The 20,092-nt window shown below is 43.1% G+C and overlaps 3 protein-coding genes across 3 annotated transcripts; all 3 read right to left on the bottom strand.

The window, feature by feature from the left end:
• Positions 1–70: 70 nt before the first annotated feature.
• Positions 71–4,690, bottom strand: bag3 (BCL2 associated athanogene 3). The gene is made up of 4 exons (XM_017424365.3): positions 4,155–4,690; positions 2,043–2,378; positions 1,366–1,695; positions 71–1,102 (listed from the first exon to the last, which is right to left on the bottom strand). The coding sequence occupies exons 1-4, from the start codon at positions 4,323–4,325 to the stop codon at positions 440–442; spliced, it is 1,500 nt and encodes a 499-aa protein (XP_017279854.1). The 5' UTR covers positions 4,326–4,690; the 3' UTR covers positions 71–439.
• A 2,537-nt stretch (positions 4,691–7,227) lies between these two features.
• pkd2l1 (polycystic kidney disease 2-like 1) lies at positions 7,228–15,634 on the bottom strand. Its single transcript, XM_017424364.3, has 15 exons — positions 14,996–15,634; positions 14,746–14,859; positions 13,885–14,012; positions 13,542–13,795; positions 13,222–13,446; positions 12,386–12,614; positions 12,126–12,296; positions 11,011–11,192; positions 10,810–10,930; positions 10,635–10,733; positions 10,436–10,557; positions 10,249–10,366; positions 9,906–10,039; positions 9,692–9,812; positions 7,228–8,928 (listed from the first exon to the last, which is right to left on the bottom strand). The coding sequence occupies exons 1-15, from the start codon at positions 15,285–15,287 to the stop codon at positions 8,842–8,844; spliced, it is 2,397 nt and encodes a 798-aa protein (XP_017279853.1). The 5' UTR covers positions 15,288–15,634; the 3' UTR covers positions 7,228–8,841.
• A 2,958-nt stretch (positions 15,635–18,592) lies between these two features.
• Positions 18,593–19,997, bottom strand: atoh7 (atonal bHLH transcription factor 7). The gene has a single exon (XM_017424249.3). It carries the CDS (start codon positions 19,755–19,757, stop codon positions 19,356–19,358), a length of 402 nt encoding a protein of 133 aa, XP_017279738.1. The 5' UTR covers positions 19,758–19,997; the 3' UTR covers positions 18,593–19,355.
• Positions 19,998–20,092: the final 95 nt, after the last annotated feature.

Here is a 20,092-nt window from a genome sequence, read left to right as displayed (position 1 = left end):
CCCCCCCCCGGCTGGTTTTCCCCCCCAAAGTTTGCGCTGGAGTACTAAATGATGTGCTGACCGGATAAAGAAAAGCTTCATACAATATTTAATCAGATATAAGGCAACTACAAATAACATCTTTTAGGAAAATACTTGTATTTCTCTTTCATTTATTAATAAAGGCCTCTTTTTTCGAACTTGCCCTGCAGCTGTTGTCAACATCTTCCTCATGACTGCGCTCTTTTTGTAGAGACATTGGCACAACATAGAAGGCAATAACAATGGCTTGAACGATACCACTGAGCTATCATTAATTATGTGCTGAATGGACGCACCAACACTTGTAATTAATGCATGCAACGTCCACAAAAACTGTATGCAGAGGAGGACGAGTCGCAGCTCATTCACTGTGAAATATACAGCAGGTAATCCATCGCTCCTCTTCATCGTGAGGTCATTAGATCTCCTTCGCCATCTTAGTGTTCTCATTGGTGATGACGCCGCCCTCGCCTTTCCTCTCCATCATGGCGGGCTGCTCCTCCAGCTGCTCGAGCGCTTCCAGAATGGTCTGCACGCGCCGGACCCCGTCCCGCCTCGCCTGCCGCACGTCGGCTCGGCCCTCGGGGTCGACGGAGTCCAGCGCCAGGAGCTCTTTGGTCAACAGCTCCTCCAGCAACAAGTACTTCTTATCGTTTTTCTTTCCGGCGAAGCTTTTCACCTCCTGCTCCAGTTTGGCCACCCTCTCGACTATCTGCTGCACCTTAGCCAGGCCCGGGTGGACGGCGCCCTGAGCCGCCTGCTCAGCCTCTGCAGGCGATGCCTCTGAGGGCGCTTCCTGGGGCTCTGGTTTTGGAGGTATTTGGACTGTGAGATCTGCCACATGGTGCTGCGGTGGCTCTGGCTTTTGTGGCTTCTGCTGCTGTGAAGGTTCCTGCTGCTGAGGCGTCTGAGGTGGTGCCTGCTGGAGCTGCTGGAGCTGCTGTGGCTGCTGGAGCTTTAGGACATCAGGCTCTGCGTGCGGCATCGGAGCAGCCGGCGTGTTCTCGGGTTTCTGCTGCATGCTCTGCTGCTCCTGCTCCATTTTCTGGGGCGACTCTCGAGAGAGGACACGCTGTGCAGCCTTCAAGTTATAAAAAAAGAAAAGTTGTGATCAGCGAAACTTCACATTAAACTGACAAGCGCATCAAACCTTTTTAAACCCCTCAGGGTGGGATCCGAGACTAGCTAGGGACTCAAAATTGCGAGAAAAAAAGGCTAAATTTTCTTTGAATTCTGTGTTTGAGACCAGCAGATATCAGAGATCAGATTGAAGTAATAACGCTTCGAGACATTTCATCACCTCGTCTCCCAGTCAAAATTACAAACACAAGAACAGGAGCTTACCTGTGGTCGCTCTCCCATCACCTGCATTCTAATGGGCGAGTGACTCCGAACGTGATGCGCGAGGTGAACGGGCGCGGCGTCGCGGTGCTGGGGGAACGCTGTCGGAGACGCCCGTTCTCTGGGGAGGTAGCTGGGCCACTCCTCTGTCTGATGGCAGTGAAAAGGCTGCGGGCTGTCGGCGTAGGGAACACGTTGGGAGTAGACGGAGGGATTTAACTGAGGCTGTGGTTGGCTCCCTCCGCCCTCGTGGATCACCGGGATGGAGATGTAACCAGGCTGGAGGCCAGTACTCCTGGGCCGGGACATCGGGTGGTGGGGGACGGTGTAAACCTGGAAAAGGACAGAGGAAGTTAGCTTTCAAAGCAGAGTGTTTATTATACAGTAATTAAAGACCTAACGTTCCTTGAAGGAATGCATATCGCCCACCGCCCGAGTTTCAGACTGAGAACAGAGTTGTAGTCAAGCCTTAAAAACAACATTACCCACAATCCCACGAAACAACTGGAGTTTCCTCAACCTTTTGTGTTGGCTAAAGTCCAATAACTAATGAGCTGTTTGATTAAAATCCTGCTTTTTTGGTTGATTCTAGCTGCATCATCTCTTAAGTTAAATTTAGCTACAGTTTTGCTAATTTTAGCTCGTTTGTGACAGATTCCAGTCGTCGTTCAGCTCGGTACCTCTGTTGTTTGGGTCACGGGCGAGCCAGCCTTTCCCGGCTCAGGGGAGCAGCTGTCAGAAGGTCCGTGTAACGGTGATCTGGGTCTGCTGTGATGGATCCCCGAGGCCTGAGGCACCGTCTGCGCGTCCGTCCGGGCGTTCTGCGCCGCGACCGGCTGGATGTAGGAGTAACACGGCTGCTGCTGCCTCATCTCGGCCCCCTCGTGGATAATCGGGATGGGAATATAACCGGGACGAAGGATTGGGTGCTTCATCTCCCTAACGAAGGACTTCCGAGCCTCCTGAGGGCTGGGTTCTGTCGGTACGCTGGGCCCATTCGATGAAACTTCTCGGCTCTGAAAAGCAAACAGTAGACGGCGGTTAATCCCGACAGCTTTAAAACTACGATCATCGTATGCTGAGGAAGTTATCGCTGTTCTGGTCAAACATTAGGCATTTGTTTTTGTTTTGAAAGTTTGTTGGTAATTTTTCTTTGAATATTTCAAGTTGAGGTTGTTTTCTGACAGCAACTTCATAATCCTTTCAAAATAAAACTACTACAGCAGACCCCGGATTCCCCAGAGTTGTTTTCTTTGTTTTGTTGTTTTTAGGAGGCGATGACACAACCTGCATTAATTCTTCGAATTCGCTCATTTAATTCAGGCTTCAAATATTTGACAATTACCGCCCTCATCTTTGTGTAAGAATATTTACACACAAATTTACAGAAACAATCAACAACAGGAATAAAAAAAACAGAACCAGAAGTAAAACAACATCAGGCTATCAGAAAAACACTGAAATAATGATGAAGGCGACAGTGATAAAGGAGATGCATGGCCGCCATCTTGGTAGGTGCTACGTGTCTCATTCTGTAGGGTTTACATGTCAAAGCCACAACCATGGTAGCACCTACCAAGATGGCGGCACAAATTCTTACCATTCCTTCAATAGTAATGTCTGTTTTAAACTAAAACAGGTTGAATATTTAAACATTTCCTTCAGTTACGTAGAACTTGTTTGATTCATTTGAAGGACTTTTATTGAAGGAACAGTCTGGGATCATTTGTTTTGATTAAAAATAGGTGGTGGGGTTATGTTTGTAGCTTTAGAAGTCACCGACCCTTAGCGACGTCCCATAAATAGCTCTGAAACAGAACGGCGTCCGCAACCAAACGGGGTCAGATTTGATTTCAACCCACAGGGAACACACAAAGAAATATGTTGTTTGTTTGTTTGTTTGTTTTTCCATGAGCCAACACACAAAAGGTGCTTCATTTCTTCGGCGATGGTAAGGAGACACCAGCTGACGACCGCCCTGCGAGTTTCAAGCAACAGGTCCAACAGTTCAGCATCCAGAGGCATAACTGCGAGGTGACCTCACATCCATCAATAGCAACCAAGTTACCAGCTCTGCATTAATACGTAAACCTGTGGTATTTCTCCTCTGACACAAAAGTTGTGAAATAGCCGAAAGTGACCTTTTGCCCTCTGCCTGTAGGGGACTCTGCAGTGCTGCCAGCTCCAAATGTTATCTCCCAACAGCTGAGTCTTTCCAGCAGATTCCTCAGGACACTAACTTTGGAAAACAGCGTCTGTCCCTGAGAGGAGACAGCCTGGGAGGCTGTGAAGCTCACTTCAGCCCACGACTTTTCACTGCACACACGTATAATTTCCGCACATTATACAGCTGGTCTTTAAATATCAGTTTCACAGGCCGGAGAAACAACAACAACAAAAAAAAGACAGGGGGACAGCAGCCAGGGCGATCCATGTATGGGAAAAAAGTTTAACGTGAGCTGTGGCGACGCGGTGTTTGCGCCCAGAAAGCGGCTCCGCATGCTGCAGAGTTGAGTCATCGGGTAATAATAGTGGCACACGGTGACATGGGCACATAACGGGGCTGATCAGCGGTTCTGTTCGGCTCCTGACCCGCCTGTGAGGGGGAGGTGGCGCTGAAAGCAGGCCCCGACGGATCAGCCGGACTAATATAGAACCGTGATGTTAGCATGTTAGCTCCGCCAGCTAACTAAAAATATGAGAAAACTAGCTTAACGCGGATTCACAGTCGGCGAAAACAACTTTATCTGACCGCTTTTTAATTATTTGTTTTATTTGTTTATTTTGTTTACCTTCTTCGTGTCGTGTCTGGGGTCGTTCCAGGTCGTCGTCCGGTTGTTGTGATCCACGAAGAAGGGCCAGCCGGTGTGCGGGTCGATCTTCACCTCCCAGCCGAGCGGGAGCGGCTCGCTGTCGTTATTCGCCATGGCAGGTGTCGGTGTGCGGGTCCTCACGGCGTTCATGACGGACTCTGGGACATTTTATACGGGCGACGGTCCCTTTAAAGAGTCCCCCGCGGGTGACGTCAGGAAGTGGGCTGGAAGTTTCTCGAAATAGCCGGGAGAGCGCCGGGCCGGGCCGGGGGCGGCGGGCAGCGGCGCGGCTTCCTGCTGCTCGCCGTGGCGCAGAGCACCCTCAGACACACCGGGACTCCGGTACCAGCGGGCGATAGTGTGCCTGTTCGTCTGTTATCACGGCGGGCGACAGTGTCTGTGTCTGTTATTACGGCGGGCGACAGTGTCTGTGTCTGTTAGTCTGTTGTCAATAAAACTGATCGACCTGATTCAAGATGGCTGCCACAGAAGATCACCCAATAAAACAGTGGTTACAACTCATTCAGTTCTGTTTATTTTGAGCTTAATCCTGGTGTGGTAGTAGCTGAGAGTCATCTCTAACACATACTATGAGCGCTAACAGCCTTTAACTACTGCATCGAAATTTGTCTGTTAGCAAAATATCTCATGAACCAGTGGGCGGACTATAAAAACACTCAGGATGAAGAAGTACAACTGACCAAGATGGCCACCACACACGATTAAACCAATAAAACAGTGGTTATAACTCACTCAGTACTGTTTATTTTGAGCTTAATCCTGGTGTGGTAGTAGCTGAGAGTCATCCCTAACACATACTCTGATCACTAACAGAGCCATTACAACTGGTCAAGATGGCCGCCATAGATGATCAAACTTAGCCACCCCCAAAAACAGTAGTTTTAACTCTCTCAAATTTGTTTATTTAGAGTTAAATCCTGGTGTGGTAGTAGCTGAGAGTCATCCCTAACACATACTATGAACGCTAACAGCCTGTAATTACTGGATTGAAGTTCAAGATGGCCGCTACATCCAACTGACCTTGGAAAACGCACCAAAAAAAGTGGCATAAACTCAGTTACTCGTACAGACGTGGAGTTTCAAATTAACGTGCTAACAGACCACCTAGAGATCTTAGTTTGAAACTGCTGGGATCAACCGTGTCACCACTATTAGCAAAATATCTCATGGACCAGTGGGCAGATTTCAATAAAACAATTACAACTGATCAAGATGGCCACCACAGCTAACTGATCTTACTTATCGGACTCAAGACGATGATGTTAGCTGAAAACTCTGGCGGGAAATATGCATTCCTTTGTGGTAATTATTTATTCCTTGTATTATTATTAATATTTATTATTATTTTGTTGTTGTTTTTTTTACAGGGAGTTGCTAATTAAATGCTGGAATAACAAGTACCTCTGAAAATCCTACACTGCTTTTTCTAGGAGTGGTTCCAAAATGCTGGTCCGGACCCCCACTGTGGGTCATTAAACACCCAGTGTTCCTTAGACATTCTCCGGAAACCAACTTAGATTTAGAAGTAGCTGCTAACGGCATATTTTGACCCATAATTATTACAAACAATAAAAACAGTACAAAAACGATATTGTTTGTGTTGTTGTCCCTGTCTGAGAAATGGAGTTACAAATCTTTGATACCGTTATTGAACAGGAAACACGCCCCAGTGACTTATACGTGTCCCTCAAATCATTAATTTTTAAACAGAAAAGGAAAATTTAAAGCTTGTTTTACACAATACTGAACCTAATTGCTGTTTGGGGATAATAAAGTTATATTTAACATTGATTCTTGAACATTACCAGAGCGTATAAATTATTCATATAATGCTGGATCAGTTTATAAAAGCTTATACAGACTAATTACATCTGTGGATGTTTGTTTTTATTTATTTTTATTTATTTAAATCTCTGAACGGTTAGAATAAAATAGCAAAATAGGAGAAGTTGGTAAACAAACTTGAATGTGTAATTCAAACCATGTTTACATTGGAGCGTTTCCTAGGTACACTTCCAGAAATGTCCTCCAAGTTCAAGCCACCGCCCAGCGCCGTCACACCCCGTTGTTAAACAAGTGCACCCTTTCTATTCCCCTTCAAATTAAAAGCCCCAGACGAAAACTTCTTTGCTTTAAAAAAAGTGGCAGAGCTAAACTGATTGTTTCATTCGTATATTTATTAAATATTACATAGAGAAGTAAGTGTGAGTTAGAGAAGTTACTAATTTTTAAAGAAATGTTAAAAATTAAGACTACTCAGACTTCCGCTGGGTTCGTTACGCGCATGCGCACTCCCGGAATCTAAGCCCCGTTAGCTAGCTTTAAACCGGAAAGTTTGTGTTTGTTTGTTATCAATGTTTATTCCTATAAACACGTCATCTAACTATTAATTAATCATTTCAACTATATCGTTTTAATATCGGACATGGATGGTGAAAGCTAGCCAAAAATCTTGTAAATAAACGTAGTTTTTCTGTGATTGCTTTAACTTAGCTTCACGTTAAAGTCGGACCGGTGTTGTGTCGAGATGAGTTCCCCCGACCAACAGGTGTTGTGTCGAAATGAGTTCCCCCGACCAACAGGTGTTGTGTCGAAATGAGTTCCCCCGACCAACAGGTGTTGTGTCGAAATGAGTTCCCCCATAAAATTGTGTTTCTCCACCAGTGCTGCTCCGTTTTCCTTTTGTTTTAAGCAATGAAATTTTGAAAAAAATCAAAGATTTACCCCTGTGTTTAGTAGGAAAATATAAGATCACACATTTATCAAATACATACAGCTGACTCTTTCCTTCATGATGTGTATATCCTGAGATTTCTATTCTTATTAGCCTATTTTTGTACATTTTACCAGGGATAAAGACACCCTGATGACCGGAAATCCTGAAGAACTGGGTGGGGGACAGATTTGAATGCGACACCGGCTCAACAAGCCAACCTGCAGTGTTTCTGTGAAGCCACTTTAATGAGTTAATGATAAAAAAAACAAAAACAAATCAGTGGCATGGTTTATGGAAACCCATTTCTGCCACTCTGAAAAAAAGATCCTCTGTGTCAAAATTATGTGATGTTAAGTCATTATTTGAGGTGATAAGTCAGAAATTTGAAATACTAATTCATAATTATGATATACTAAGTCATATTATCTTATAGTACCTCATAATTATGAGTTTAAAAAGGCAGAAATGAGGTCCAATAATTAGCAGACAGGCCAGAATAGATGAGTTGATAATTCATGACATTCGTGACATTATAATATGGTTGTTATTTGTTTTAGTTTTAGCTTTTTAATCCTGATAAATGCGGTGTTTTTACTGGTGTGTGCGTTCAGCTGATTCCCAACAGATGACGTGTTTTCATGGTTGTTTGTTTGTGATCTGAGGTGGGTTCTGGGCAGAACCGTCAGGCGGGCGTCACGTTCTCAAGATGCCGATGCTTCAGTCCATCGTCACACTTTAATTATAGTAGTCTTAGTAAACAACAAACACTGTGTGATGGAGCTGAGAACCAACAAGAATAAGTTTATTTGTTCTGTTTGGTTTCTGTAGAGCATCTAATGGGACGGATCTTCTCAGAATTTGGTGAAATAACAATAAAAATATCAGAAAAGTGATATTTTTTCTTTAGTTTTTTTGCAGCCTTCGGCCTCCAGATGTCAGCACAAACAAAGTCAAAGGATTTAACAGATCAGTGAACGTATTCAATGTAAGATTTTATCTTTATTTGCCTCCCGGTAGTTCAGGCTTCGCCCTTTAATGTCAGAATAATTTAATCATAAAGTAATGTTTAAAGAAAAATAATGTTATCAGTTTTCAATTTAATAGAGAAACTCAACAGGTTGCTTCAAATAAAGAGAAATATTTGGATCTTTTTGCAATAATTAGACAATAATATTGAAATATAATAATAAATTATGTAAGTTTTGACAGAAAAGCATAGATTTACTGCAAAGATTAGTGTTTTTTTTATCAGACATTTACACAATACAACAACTTATCTGGTGTTTATTAAATTTTGCTGCTAAAGTTTGCCTTGTCTGAATGTAAAATAAATAAATAAATAATTACTTCAGCTCCAAATTATTTCTGTGTTTGACCTGAATTTCCTCTCAGATTCAGCTGTTTTTATTATTTTATTCATTTATTACGGACAGCTGTCGATTGGTATTTTCCTGTAAAAGTGCTGAAACATTCATTAGAATTAAACTACTAAAACAAGGCAAATTTAAAGGGATATTCTGAGCTTTTTGTTGTGGGGTTCTATGGAAAAGTTGCGAAGATTTAATATCTTACCTGTTGCAGAAAGCTTTTTGATCAGCTTATGGCGAATAATGCGGACAAAACCAAACAACTGCATGGAACATCACTTCAAAATGGCTGAATTATCCCTTTCAAGGCCAAGGTTAGATGGCATATATAGTACACCGAGTAATATTAGATTATGTTGCATAGCTTTTATCTACATTAATTCTCTAATCCTAATATATTTATTTAACATTTTAACCTTCTAGAGTAGCTGTAATGAGAGGATCGATTCATAAATATTACAACATTTACAGGTTTTCATGATAAGTTTGACTTTTTCAGGCTATTTAGCGTTAAGGGAGAGAAGCGTCGTGATTTCCTGATGATCCACGGCGGTTTCTCTGATCACATGGCGTCGGGGCAGTCCGCCGGTTTCCTGGACGACCGTCCGGCCTTCGTTCTGTCGACACGATCGGAGGACGATTTATCGCTCTGGGTGGGGAGTAAACAACAACAAATCATGTTGGGTTTACCGTTATAATCAGAAGCAACGATAGAGTGACTGAGTTTAACGTTTTCACTGTTTCCCAGAATGCATTTTGTTTGTAAAATGGAGGGCGTCTCCAAAAGTTTTTAAAAGGGTGCCACCAAAACCACAAACCATAACAGAACTTCTCTTTATTTATTTACATGTATTTAAAACATACATTCCTGGGATATGGTAGCAAAGGAACTACTTTGTTTTTATTTAAATTACTAACTGGAAGCAGCCCGATCACCATTAAACTTTCTGAATCTCCTCTTTTATTAAAAGTTATTATTTATTAAAAACTTTCTGAAACCCTCTTTTTATTTGAGCTGCATCAAAATATTTAGTTCTGTTCAACTTAGACCTCTTGTTTTTAATCAGGGAGACTAACTTTTAGGTTGTTTTTTTTTATCAATTTAAATTTAATTTTTTAAAAATAACTTATTGCTCAGAAACAATATTTTTTATGTTTATTAGGTTCTATTAATCCCATAAAGTGAGAGGAAATTGAAAATTTACAAAAAACAAAAGCTCACTCAGGTGGGCGAGGCGGTCTGGCCAAGGGGGGCCAGTGGGGGGGCCAGAAAATGAAAATAGGTGGCCATTGCCCCCCCTGAACCCCCTTTTGGTGGCACCCCTGCATTTTATGCATTTTTTGAAACATTTTTGAGTATTTTAATCCCTTCAAACCCATAAAAAATAGTCTTGATGTGTCATTTTACTTACATCAACATTAGTCACAATCCTTTTAGAGTTTTCGTGTAATTCCAGTTTTTCCATAATCAGCTCGATTTTGGATGTGATGCCGGCTACACAGTTTTCCATTTGGAGAACCTGTCTGGTTAGTCTAAAATCAAAATGAATGAAAGGTTAATATAAAATCTGATTTTATTCCATCACAATCAAAACATTTTAGGAGTCGTAGGAAAACGTCGCTCACCTCAGAAACTGTTCCCGATCCACGAAGGTTCGGCTTGACGAGGTTTTCGGCTCGTTCGGTGCAGCAGGAGACTTTTCCAGGACCTTTTCCTCGTAATTCTTTCCGAGATTGTTCAGCTCAGCGTTAAGAGCGTCCTGAAGGAAACAGGAAAGCTGCCGTCATGAACTCTGCTGGCACTCGGAGAGTCGTGAATGACTCTCAGCTACCACCACGCCAAATTTTAGCTCAATGTTTGTAAAGATGACTGAGTTAAAGCCACTGTTGTGTTTGCTACGGCTGCCATTTTGAATCAGAGCTGCAAAAGTTAATGAGTTGTTGATGCTTTGATGCAATCTTTTCGTACCCGTTTCTCCTCCAGCTCCATTTTCATCCTCTCCTGTTCGTCTGCGTCCAGAATCTGGTTTCCGTCGCGGTCGAACTGCGAGAAGGCTGCAGAGATTTCGTGATCGGCGTGTCCCATCCTGCAAATTCATCAGCCTGGTGAGCATTACGTTTAGATGAAACCATCACTTGTTCGAAGCGTCTCTTACTCTTTAAGAGTTTCTCTGAAGTCCTTGAACTCGATTTCTCCGGATCCGGACTGAAGAGCCTTCTGAACGTCTGATATCTTTTCCTTTTTAAGCTTCAGCCTTGTGAACGCCCTCATGTAGCTCTGAATTGGGAGAAACATAAATCGTTTCGGAGGTATCATTAATGGACGTACCTGTTTTTACAGGAACTGCTGTTTACCTGCTTGATGATGTCAGTGATCTGCAGCTCGTCTTTCTGGGACGACAGTTCCTCCTTCACCTCTGAATACGTGTCGTTTATAATCGCCAGGAACATGTTCTGAGTTCAAAAGGAGAGGTCATTCCACTGCTCGGATTTATCCCTGAAATCCGGTATCATTCGAAGGACAGCTTACCAGCAGAACGAAGAAAACAAAGAACACGTAGGTGACAAAGTAGATGGGCCCGAGAACCCGGTTTGCACGATCGATGGCGTCATAATCGAAGTCTCCAAGGATGATCCGGAACTGCGTGAAACTCACGGAGCGAAATAAACGGGTTAACTGGAGCTCGGCTCGGTGAAATGTTCGACATTTCAGGTTTTAAATGCCTCTTACATGCACTTTACGAAGGTGCTGAAAGACTCCACCTCCATTCCAAAGATTAAGTATCCAAGCTGAGCGTAGGCGAAGAAAACGATGAAGAACATGATGGCGAACCCCAAGATGTCTTTGGCGCATCGTGCCAGAGTGGAGGACAGCTGCGTCATGGTTTTGTTGAAACTGATGTACTTAAAAATCTGCGAACGAAGGAAAAGAACGTTCCTTCGAGGGTTAGAGGTTTGTGAAATATTTTCCTAACAGACAAACAGGTTTGTCTCCAGCAGTTAATCAATCTGTTGGAGATCACTCTCAGCTACTACCACACTTAGTTTCAGCTCAAAGTTTATGAAACGGATTGAGTTACAGCCATGCTAACGTTAATTAGCTGTGGTTGCCATCTTGAATTGGGTTGACTCCAAAAGGTAATCAGTTGTAGACGTCCTGTGATTACTTTCTGAGAGTTTCATTCATATCCATCTAAGGGTTAATGTGATATTTTACTAACAGACACACAAACTTCAGCAGTTACATGATTATTCATGATTTCCAAACTTAATGATGAGAATGTTTTATCAAAAACTTTAAGTGTTTATTTAAAGTAGTCGTATTGGACTTTGACCATCGTAGTTTTTTTTAAAGACATGAGCCTAAAATTTGAAATGTTAAATTTGATTTTCCTACAAACCATTTTCATCTGAGCTTTAAATTAAACTTTAGAATAAATCACAAGTCAGAAATTCTTGTATTCAGATTGGACTCGTAGTCGCTCCTTAATGCTGGTTCTGAACTGGAGCTGCATGGCTTGGAGAACATCAAACATGCCATTTTAGGCACATTAAAGATGGTTAAACATTGCTTTAACCCTGCTTTATCATGAACATTGGACTGTGTAAGTTCCTTTGAAACTTGTCATACTGTTACTGTGTTTATAAACTACAATATCATCTGCATACAGTGTTACGGTTAGATCATATAAATGGAAAATCATTGATATTTAAAGTAAATGATAATGTCCCGAGGATAGATCCATGTGGGACACCTTGATAGCAGATGATTGGTGTCTACTGCACTAGACGTAAATAAACTCTGGTCATGAAATATGTTTGGATGAAAGATGATTATTTTTTTACCTTGATCCAGGCGAAGAACAAGTTCACTGCATTCATGTTGTTATACTGGGTTTGCCAGAATGCCAGAAACTCAAAATCAGCATAGATTTCAGGCTGTTCTAATAGCTTGCCAAGCAAGTTGTCCACTTTGACGGTTCGAAAAACATTGAAGATGATGGCGACAATTGCGAGCTGGAAAAGAAGAAGAAAAATTTTGTGTTTTTTTTGTTGACATCAAGAGAAATCCAACAGAAGAACAGACTGGAATCTCGTTCTCTCACCAATATGACTAAGATATCCAGTATGTTCCAAATGCTTTTAAAATAGGAAAACTTGTGTATCTGGAGCTCTAATATCTCCTCCACGACGTAGTAGAGGATGAACACACAGAAGACCAGTTCGCAGCCGAGGATGAAGTAATCCCAGGTGGTGATGTAGCGAATCAGCTTCACCGTTCGGATCTGGTAGGAAGGGATCGCTCCACCAGTAGCCGGAAATTCAACCACCAACCTAAAACAAGCGGATCACAAATCTGGTCAGTAAAACCAGGATCTCAACGGGCTGCAGACAAAAAACAGGTGAATTATTTTTTTGTTATAGTCTCATCAAATACTGGGATGCCTAATGTTTGCCACCAACCGACCCGAATCCAAACTGGAAAGGGTTTGAGACGTGTTTGAGACACCCGTGACAAATATCTTGGAAGAAAATTTGCCCCACAACTCTTTTGAACATGAGACTGCCAGTCTTTTGAAACCAATGAGAGGAAACTGAGAACCCCTGCAAACATTTCGAGACATTTTGGAGACTCCCTCATGAATGCTGTTTGCCAACTGGTCTCCAGTAGCCGCAGCCCAGCGATCGACTGTCTAAAGCACAGGTGTCAAACTCCATTCCTCGGGGGTCGCTCTCCTGCATGTTTTAGACGTTTTCTTGCTTTAAAACACCTGCTTTAAATGGATGACTTGTTGCCATGCTCCTGGAGAACTTGATGACTCGGTGAGGAGGTAATCAAACCATTTGAATCAGGTGTGTTGGAGCAGAAAAACCTAAAACCTCCAGTACAGTGGACCTTGAGGCCTGGAGTTTGACACCCCTAGTCCGTGACGACCCTCACCTGATGACACAGAACATGTTGATGTTTGCGTTGTACACGGAGAAGTCAATAAAGACGACTCGGGTTCCTCGATCCAGCCACAGGTTGTCCATCAGGTCTGTCAAAATGTTGGCGCTGTCCTCTTTCGTCCGATTGAGGTCTTGATAGTACCCCCCTCCGCTGTAGGTGGTCAGCAGGCCCCAGTAGGAGGAGCCCTTGATATCTTTCTCTGTGTGGTAGGTCCATCTGCAGAAGAAGAAGAAGACAACTAGCTCTGAAGAAGAACTTTTTCTGATATATTTTCTGATTATGTTGCGGTAACTTTACAGCAGGTGGCTTACGCAGTCCCATTCACGAGGCCAAAGCTGAGGTCATCCTCTTTCTTGTCATTGTAGACATCAAAACATCCAATGATCTCATTCTTGAAGTCCTGATGGACCTGGCAGGAGTTGTTCTTGATCTTGATCTGCCTCATCCTGGGAACACCCAGCAGCATGTTCTCGTAGTAGATGAACGATTGGTCTCCTCTGTCCAGGGACTGGTTGTTGTACCATCTTGTCCAGTAGAGGCCATCCAGTAAGGGACCGTGGACGTACTGGACAGAAACAGAGAAAGTGGACGTCTGTCATTTGTTTGAGTTTTGATTTGCAAGCAAAGAAGAAACTAAACGGGAGGAAGACTCACGGTCCAGAAGTCCTCCATGGTGCCAATGGACTGAAACGTAACGCCACTCTCGTCGGCGGTGGTCACGAACAGGTTTGTCATGGCTTTGGTGAAATAATAGGTGCTTGAGCTCGTCATGCCGTACGTCACTGAAAGAACGTAATCACACCGTTAACACCTGGCCATCGGTCCCTATCTGGCTTTGCTCAGGCGCAGCTCTTCCATTCAGAAGTCCAAGATAAGACCGCCTGAGAGGTGGACACGCATTGAAGACTTTGTCTTTGTCTGTGTCCCTGGATCCAGATTAGGGGGCTGTAATTTGTTTAAAGAGAGAGCGTGCCGGCCTGACGTAAAGGGACTCATCAAACAACGTGAATCTCTCAGAGACAAAGCAACAAAAGACCAAATGCTCTTATCGCTGAAAGCAAGAGAGCAGGACTCGTGTCCCTTTCACTCCTAATGCTCGGACGGACAATGGCCTTCAGGCGGAGACGGGAGGGGTTCCCGTGGTAACGACTAAAGCAAAGAGGAAAGTTTCGTAAACATACCCGAGTGCCCTAACATACGCTATTATTCTACCTTTACCTCTGTCAAATAATTGGAGATATTTTGCTAACAAACAGAATCAAAAACATGATCGTCCACCTTCAGCTTTCAGCGGCAGGTGATAGAAAGTTGGATGTTAGGAACAGAAGACTGGAAGAAGGAGACGTTAATAACTGATTATAAAGAGTCTTATTGTGTTTTTTTATTCAATATGTTGGTAAAAACAAGACTGAAGCTTATTTTCTTTAATTCAAAATAAACGTTTAGGAGTTTAAGCTCCTATTTTTGCTTTTGTACAGATGATAGAAAGTATTAAATATGTGTTTAAACACTTACAGAGGCAAACATCCACCAGGAACAAGACGTAGACCAGTAACTCTCGCAGGGTGGTTCGGACAAACTTCTCCCGGTTGTTGACGGTGTTCTCGGTCCACGCTGTGCCCCACAACCCTGGAGGGGGAACAAGTTTTGGTTATTTTTGGTGCTGTTTGTCATGCAAACCTCAAATTTGGTTCTGACTCAAATGAAAGCATCAAATTCTTAATTTCTTCGAACTGACAGTTGACATTCTACCTTTAGTTCCTACCTTTAACGAAGGAGCAGCAGCCTCTCCTCTTCTTCGTTATAAGCTGGTCTGAGGAAGAGGAGGAGGAGGAGGAGGGTTCCTCTGGGTTCCTCGGGGCGTCCAGTTTGTACGCTCCGTCTGAGGAGCCCTGAAAGTGGGGCCTCGGGCTGTAGATGGTGCTGACCGCACGGGGCAGCGGCGGAGGGGACCCACGGTAGCCGTGGTTCACCCAGCCCCCGTTCGCCGTGCCGTCCACCTCGGACTCCACCTGCCCCGTCAGGTGGCTCTCCGCCCGGTTGTTCAGACACTTCATGCTCCTGCCAGGTTCTGTGTTTGAGCTCAGCAGAGATGGAGTCTTTAAAGGAGGAATGACCTCAGCTGTGTGAGGGAGGAGCTGCTGGTCCTGAGTAACTCATAGATGTAATCAGAACATTAACATCCTTTTGACCTGTTGTGGTTGGACACTTCTTGGTCAATATTTTTGAGTTTTGAAGCAAGATGTCGCCCTCAGAGTGTCCGTTGGGGATGACTCTCAGCTACTACCACACTAAATTTGAGCTCAGTATCTGTAAAACTGGCTCATTGGTTCATGAGATGTTCTGGTAACAGAACAAAAACATGATCACCCGCCTTCATGTTTTGGCAGCAGCAATGAAAATACGTCTTTAACTGGAAATAAAACCTTTAAAGAAGCTTGTCAGATGTGACTTTCTCTTTACTTTCGCTCTGGTTGACATTAACTTTTTGTTAACTAATTTCTTCTTCTTAACTTTTTAAGTGAACATTTCAAAAAATAAGCTGAACTAAATTATTATTTTCTTGTGTGAAGTCAAAATCTGCTCAGTAAGAAGTTAAAATCGTTTTTATAACTGCTGAACATAAACTGTGATACGAAATACAGCTGGGTACTTACTGGGTACTTACTGGGTACTTACCAGGCACTTACTAGGTACTTACTGGGTACTTACTGGGTACTTACTGGGTACTTACCAGGCACTTACTAGGTACTTACTGGGTACTTACTGGGTACTTACTAGGTACTTACTGAGTACTTACTAGGTACTTACTGAGTGCTTACTGGGTACTTACCAGGTACTTACTGGGTACTTACCAGGTACTTACTAGGTACTTACTGGGTACTTACTGGGTACTTACTAGGTACTTATTGGGTACTTACTAGGTACTTACTAGGTACTTACTGAGTACTTACTAGGTACTTACTGAGTGCTTACTGGTACTTACTAGGTACTTACTGAGTACTTACTAGGTACTTACTGAGTGCTTACTGGGTACTTACTGGGTACTTACTAGGTACTTACTTGGTACTTACTTGGTACTTACTAGGTACTTACTAGGTACTTACTAGGTACTTACTGAGTGCTTACTGGGTACTTACCAGGTACTTACTAGGTACTTACTGGGTACTTACTAGGTACTTACTGGGTACTTACTGGGTACTTACTTGGTACTTACTTGGTACTTACTGGGTACTTACTGGGTACTTACTAGGTACTTACTAGGTACTTACTGAGTACTTACTAGGTACTTACTGAGTGCTTACTGGGTACTTACCAGGTACTTACCAGGTACTTACTGGGTACTTACTGGGTACTTACTGGGTACTTACTAGGTACTTACTGGGTACTTACTAGGTACTTACTAGGTACTTACTGAGTACTTACTAGGTACTTACTGAGTGCTTACTGGGTACTTACTGGGTACTTACTAGGTACTTACTGAGTACTTACTGAGTACATACTGGGTGCTTACTTGGTGCTTACTGAGTACTTACTGGGTACTTACTGGGTGCTTACTGGGTACTTACTGAGTACTTACTGGGTCCTTACTGAGTGCTTACTGGGTACTTACCAGGTACTTACTGGGTACTTACTAGGTACTTACTGGGTGCTTACTAAGTACTTACTTGGTACTTACTGGGTACTTACTGGGTACTTACTGGGTGCTTACTGGGTACTTACTGGGTACTTACTGGGTACTTACTGGGTGCTTACTGGGTACTTACTGAGTACTTACTGAGTACTTACTGGGTGCTTACTTGGTGCTTACTGAGTACTTACTGAGTACTTACTGAGTACCTACTTGGTACTTACTGGATAAATACAGCTCTTACAGAGTACTTACCTTTTATGTACCTGGTACTTATGGGGTATGTACATACAGGATACTTATAAAGGATGTACTGGGTACACACAAGGTACTTACTGGTTTATGTACCGGGTACTTACAGGTTAGTTACTGGGAACAGATGGGAACTTACAAAACACTTATAAGGTACATACTTACAGGATACTTACTTTATAAGTACCCTGTATATACGTATGTACCCCATGAGTACCAGGCATACAAGGTATGTACCGAGTACACACAAGGTACTTAGAAAGGTTAATATTGGGTACTTACAGAGTATGCACTGGGCAGTAATTTACAGAGTAACTGCAGGGTACTAATTGGGTACTTACTGGATAAACACAGAGTACTTACTGTGTATATACTTGTTACTTAAAAGGTACTTACAGGGTACTTACTGGGTAGTACTTGACTGTTTTATCTGAAGTATTCGACTCATTTTTGTTTTCAAGCAGCAATTTAATTTTTCATTATTTTTTTATAGCCTAACTGTCTGAATTATGATATTTTAAATGATTTTTAAGTTTATTAGAATGAAGGTGTGAAAGGTTTTTTTGTGTACAATCTGCTATAATTAAATATTTAACTGTCAAAAAGACATTTTAATTAGTTTGAGCTGATTCCACGCTGAGCTCAGTGTCACTGCCGATTAAAGCGGATTCAACAACCTGAGAGGAAATCAATTATCGTTCTCCGCCACCAGCTGCTCGCTTGTGGCTGAATTAATGAGGAGTGTAATTGTCGTGTCACCGAAGGTCTCGACCTCATTTGCGTTACACACTTTCCAGGTTTCCGTCCGTCTTCTTTCTGTTTGTTTCTTCTTCTCTTTTCGTCTCGAACGCCTGTATAGAAAAGCAGGAAAACTAAAACATTAAACTGCGTCTTTTCTGATTTATTGCGTGGCGTTCATCTGCATGATTACTCTTTCAGTTCAGCACAATAAAACAGAAATAATCCAAATACAGCAGCAAATCTCGACATCCAGGCTTTTCGGATGGTTTATTTAGAAGTGAATCTGTCTGTAGATGTCCTGCTTCAGGCAGGCTGAGTGGGTTTGGTCCTTTCTGCTTCGGTGCTTCTGAACAGAGCGATTATCACACAATAGAGGTTCATTTCCCTACTGAAGGCCTGCTTTAGCTGCTGCGGCTTGTGCCACCCTTCATCACTTTTCAGTTCAACTTGTAACCCAGCAGTGAAACATTATCCTGGTTTATTCCCTGAAACGTCTCAGAGACACAGGCGGGTATTTCTGTCCTGCCGGTGACGTCTGGCTGCTTATCTCAGGGCGCAGAAACGTTGGACTAAAGGAAAAAGCAGCAACTTAACTCAAACAAAACAAACATTGCTCTGAATTATTAGTTCTCTGCAAAATCCCCTGTTTAATAAACACAAAACTCTGATTTTAACAGCTTAAATGTCACATTTTATTAAGTAATAGAATAAAAAATACATTTAATATTGTGACTTAGTGGTTTATAAAAAGGTTTTTTAAGCTAAAACTAGTAAATGCGGCTTTTAGTTCGTTGTTGCACAATAATGTGGAGCAGATAAATAAAGCAGAAAGAAAAAAAGGTTTTCATAAAAATATTTATTTAAGCAAAATAGAGGATTGTGGGAAAATAACGTCCATTTTTCAGCTCTAACATCATGATGTCAGCTGGTCACGAGGAGCGATTCACGATTTTAAAAGCTAAATAAAAACTAGAAAAACAGCTGAATGAAGAAGTTTAAACAAGCAGGTCAGGAGTAAAAACTGCTGAACCTAAAAACATCATGACAGCTGCTAAAATTAGCTAAAAGGAGCGGAACGATAGCTAAAAGCTAAAGGTAGCAGAAGACATGCTAAAGCAGGTTTTAAAGAGAAGAATGCTTTAAATGTTTATTTTAAATGATTGTAAAAGTAAATAAAAGTCGGGGGACACTCGTCCCGATCCAGCTGAACATTTTGATATATGCACAAAAAAAAAACCACGAGAAAGAAACCTTTAAACAGGAAAACAGAAGGTGCTGACTCAGCATTCAGACGATAACCGATCAGGAAAACATCCCATAAAATCATCCTTAAAGTTCACTGATGATAAAAGTTTCACAGAAATAGAGTCAGAAACCACCAGGAGCTTCTCCGATGGTCAAATCAAAATGAATACAAACGTATTTACTGTCTCCCGGAACGGGGGGACATTTTCACATCGCTGCGTCCAACAACATGACTGACTGTCCAGACGGCGGCGGTTCACGAGTGGACCGGGTCGAAGTGGTACGAGAACTCCGGTCCTGTCGGGTGGTCGTACCTCAGGAGGCAGGAGTCCGGCTGGACGTCGAACTGCAGGTCCAGCCACTGCCTGTGAGGAGCGGCGGGCCTCCTGGGGTCCGTCAGGATCCGGTTCAGGGCCATGATGTAGCTGAGGGCCATCTGCAGGGTCTCGTACTTGGACAGCTTCTTGTCCCGTCCCCACTGAGGCACCACTTTCCGCAGGCGGTCGAAGGCCGTGTTCAGGCCCTGCATCCTCTTCCTCTCCCTGGCGTTGGCTGCCATCCGTCGCCTCGTGGCTACCTCGTACTTCTCCGGGGTCTTGGAGTCCGGCTCCGAGGACTCGGACCCGGAGTCGGAGCAGCTGTTTCGGCAGGACTTCATGGTAGGAACCAGATCAGGCTGAGTCGAGTCGATAAACAAGTTCCCCTGGTCAGGTCCAAGGTTCCCGAGAGGTTCCCGAGAGGTTCCTGGGAGGTTCCTGGGAGGTTCCTCGGCGTCGGAGTCCTGATTTTCTCCAAGCTGAACCTCAGAACCTGAGCCTGAAGAGTCCAAGGTGTTTGTGATCCCAGATCCTGGAGGGCAGCAGCTTTTATAAGATGGAGGAGATGAACAGGTGGCAGCAGGTGGAGACCCCCCCCCACCCCCCACCCCCCACCTTCCCACAACCCAAACCTCTTCCATAACAGAGGAACACACCCATGCAGACTAACAAACAC

Source organism: Kryptolebias marmoratus, linkage group LG22 (genome assembly GCF_001649575.2).
Source record: "Kryptolebias marmoratus isolate JLee-2015 linkage group LG22, ASM164957v2, whole genome shotgun sequence".
In the NCBI taxonomy this organism is placed as follows: domain Eukaryota; kingdom Metazoa; phylum Chordata; class Actinopteri; order Cyprinodontiformes; family Rivulidae; genus Kryptolebias; species Kryptolebias marmoratus.
Note: the sequence above shows the minus strand (reverse complement) of the source record. Positions and strands in the feature narration are given on the sequence as shown.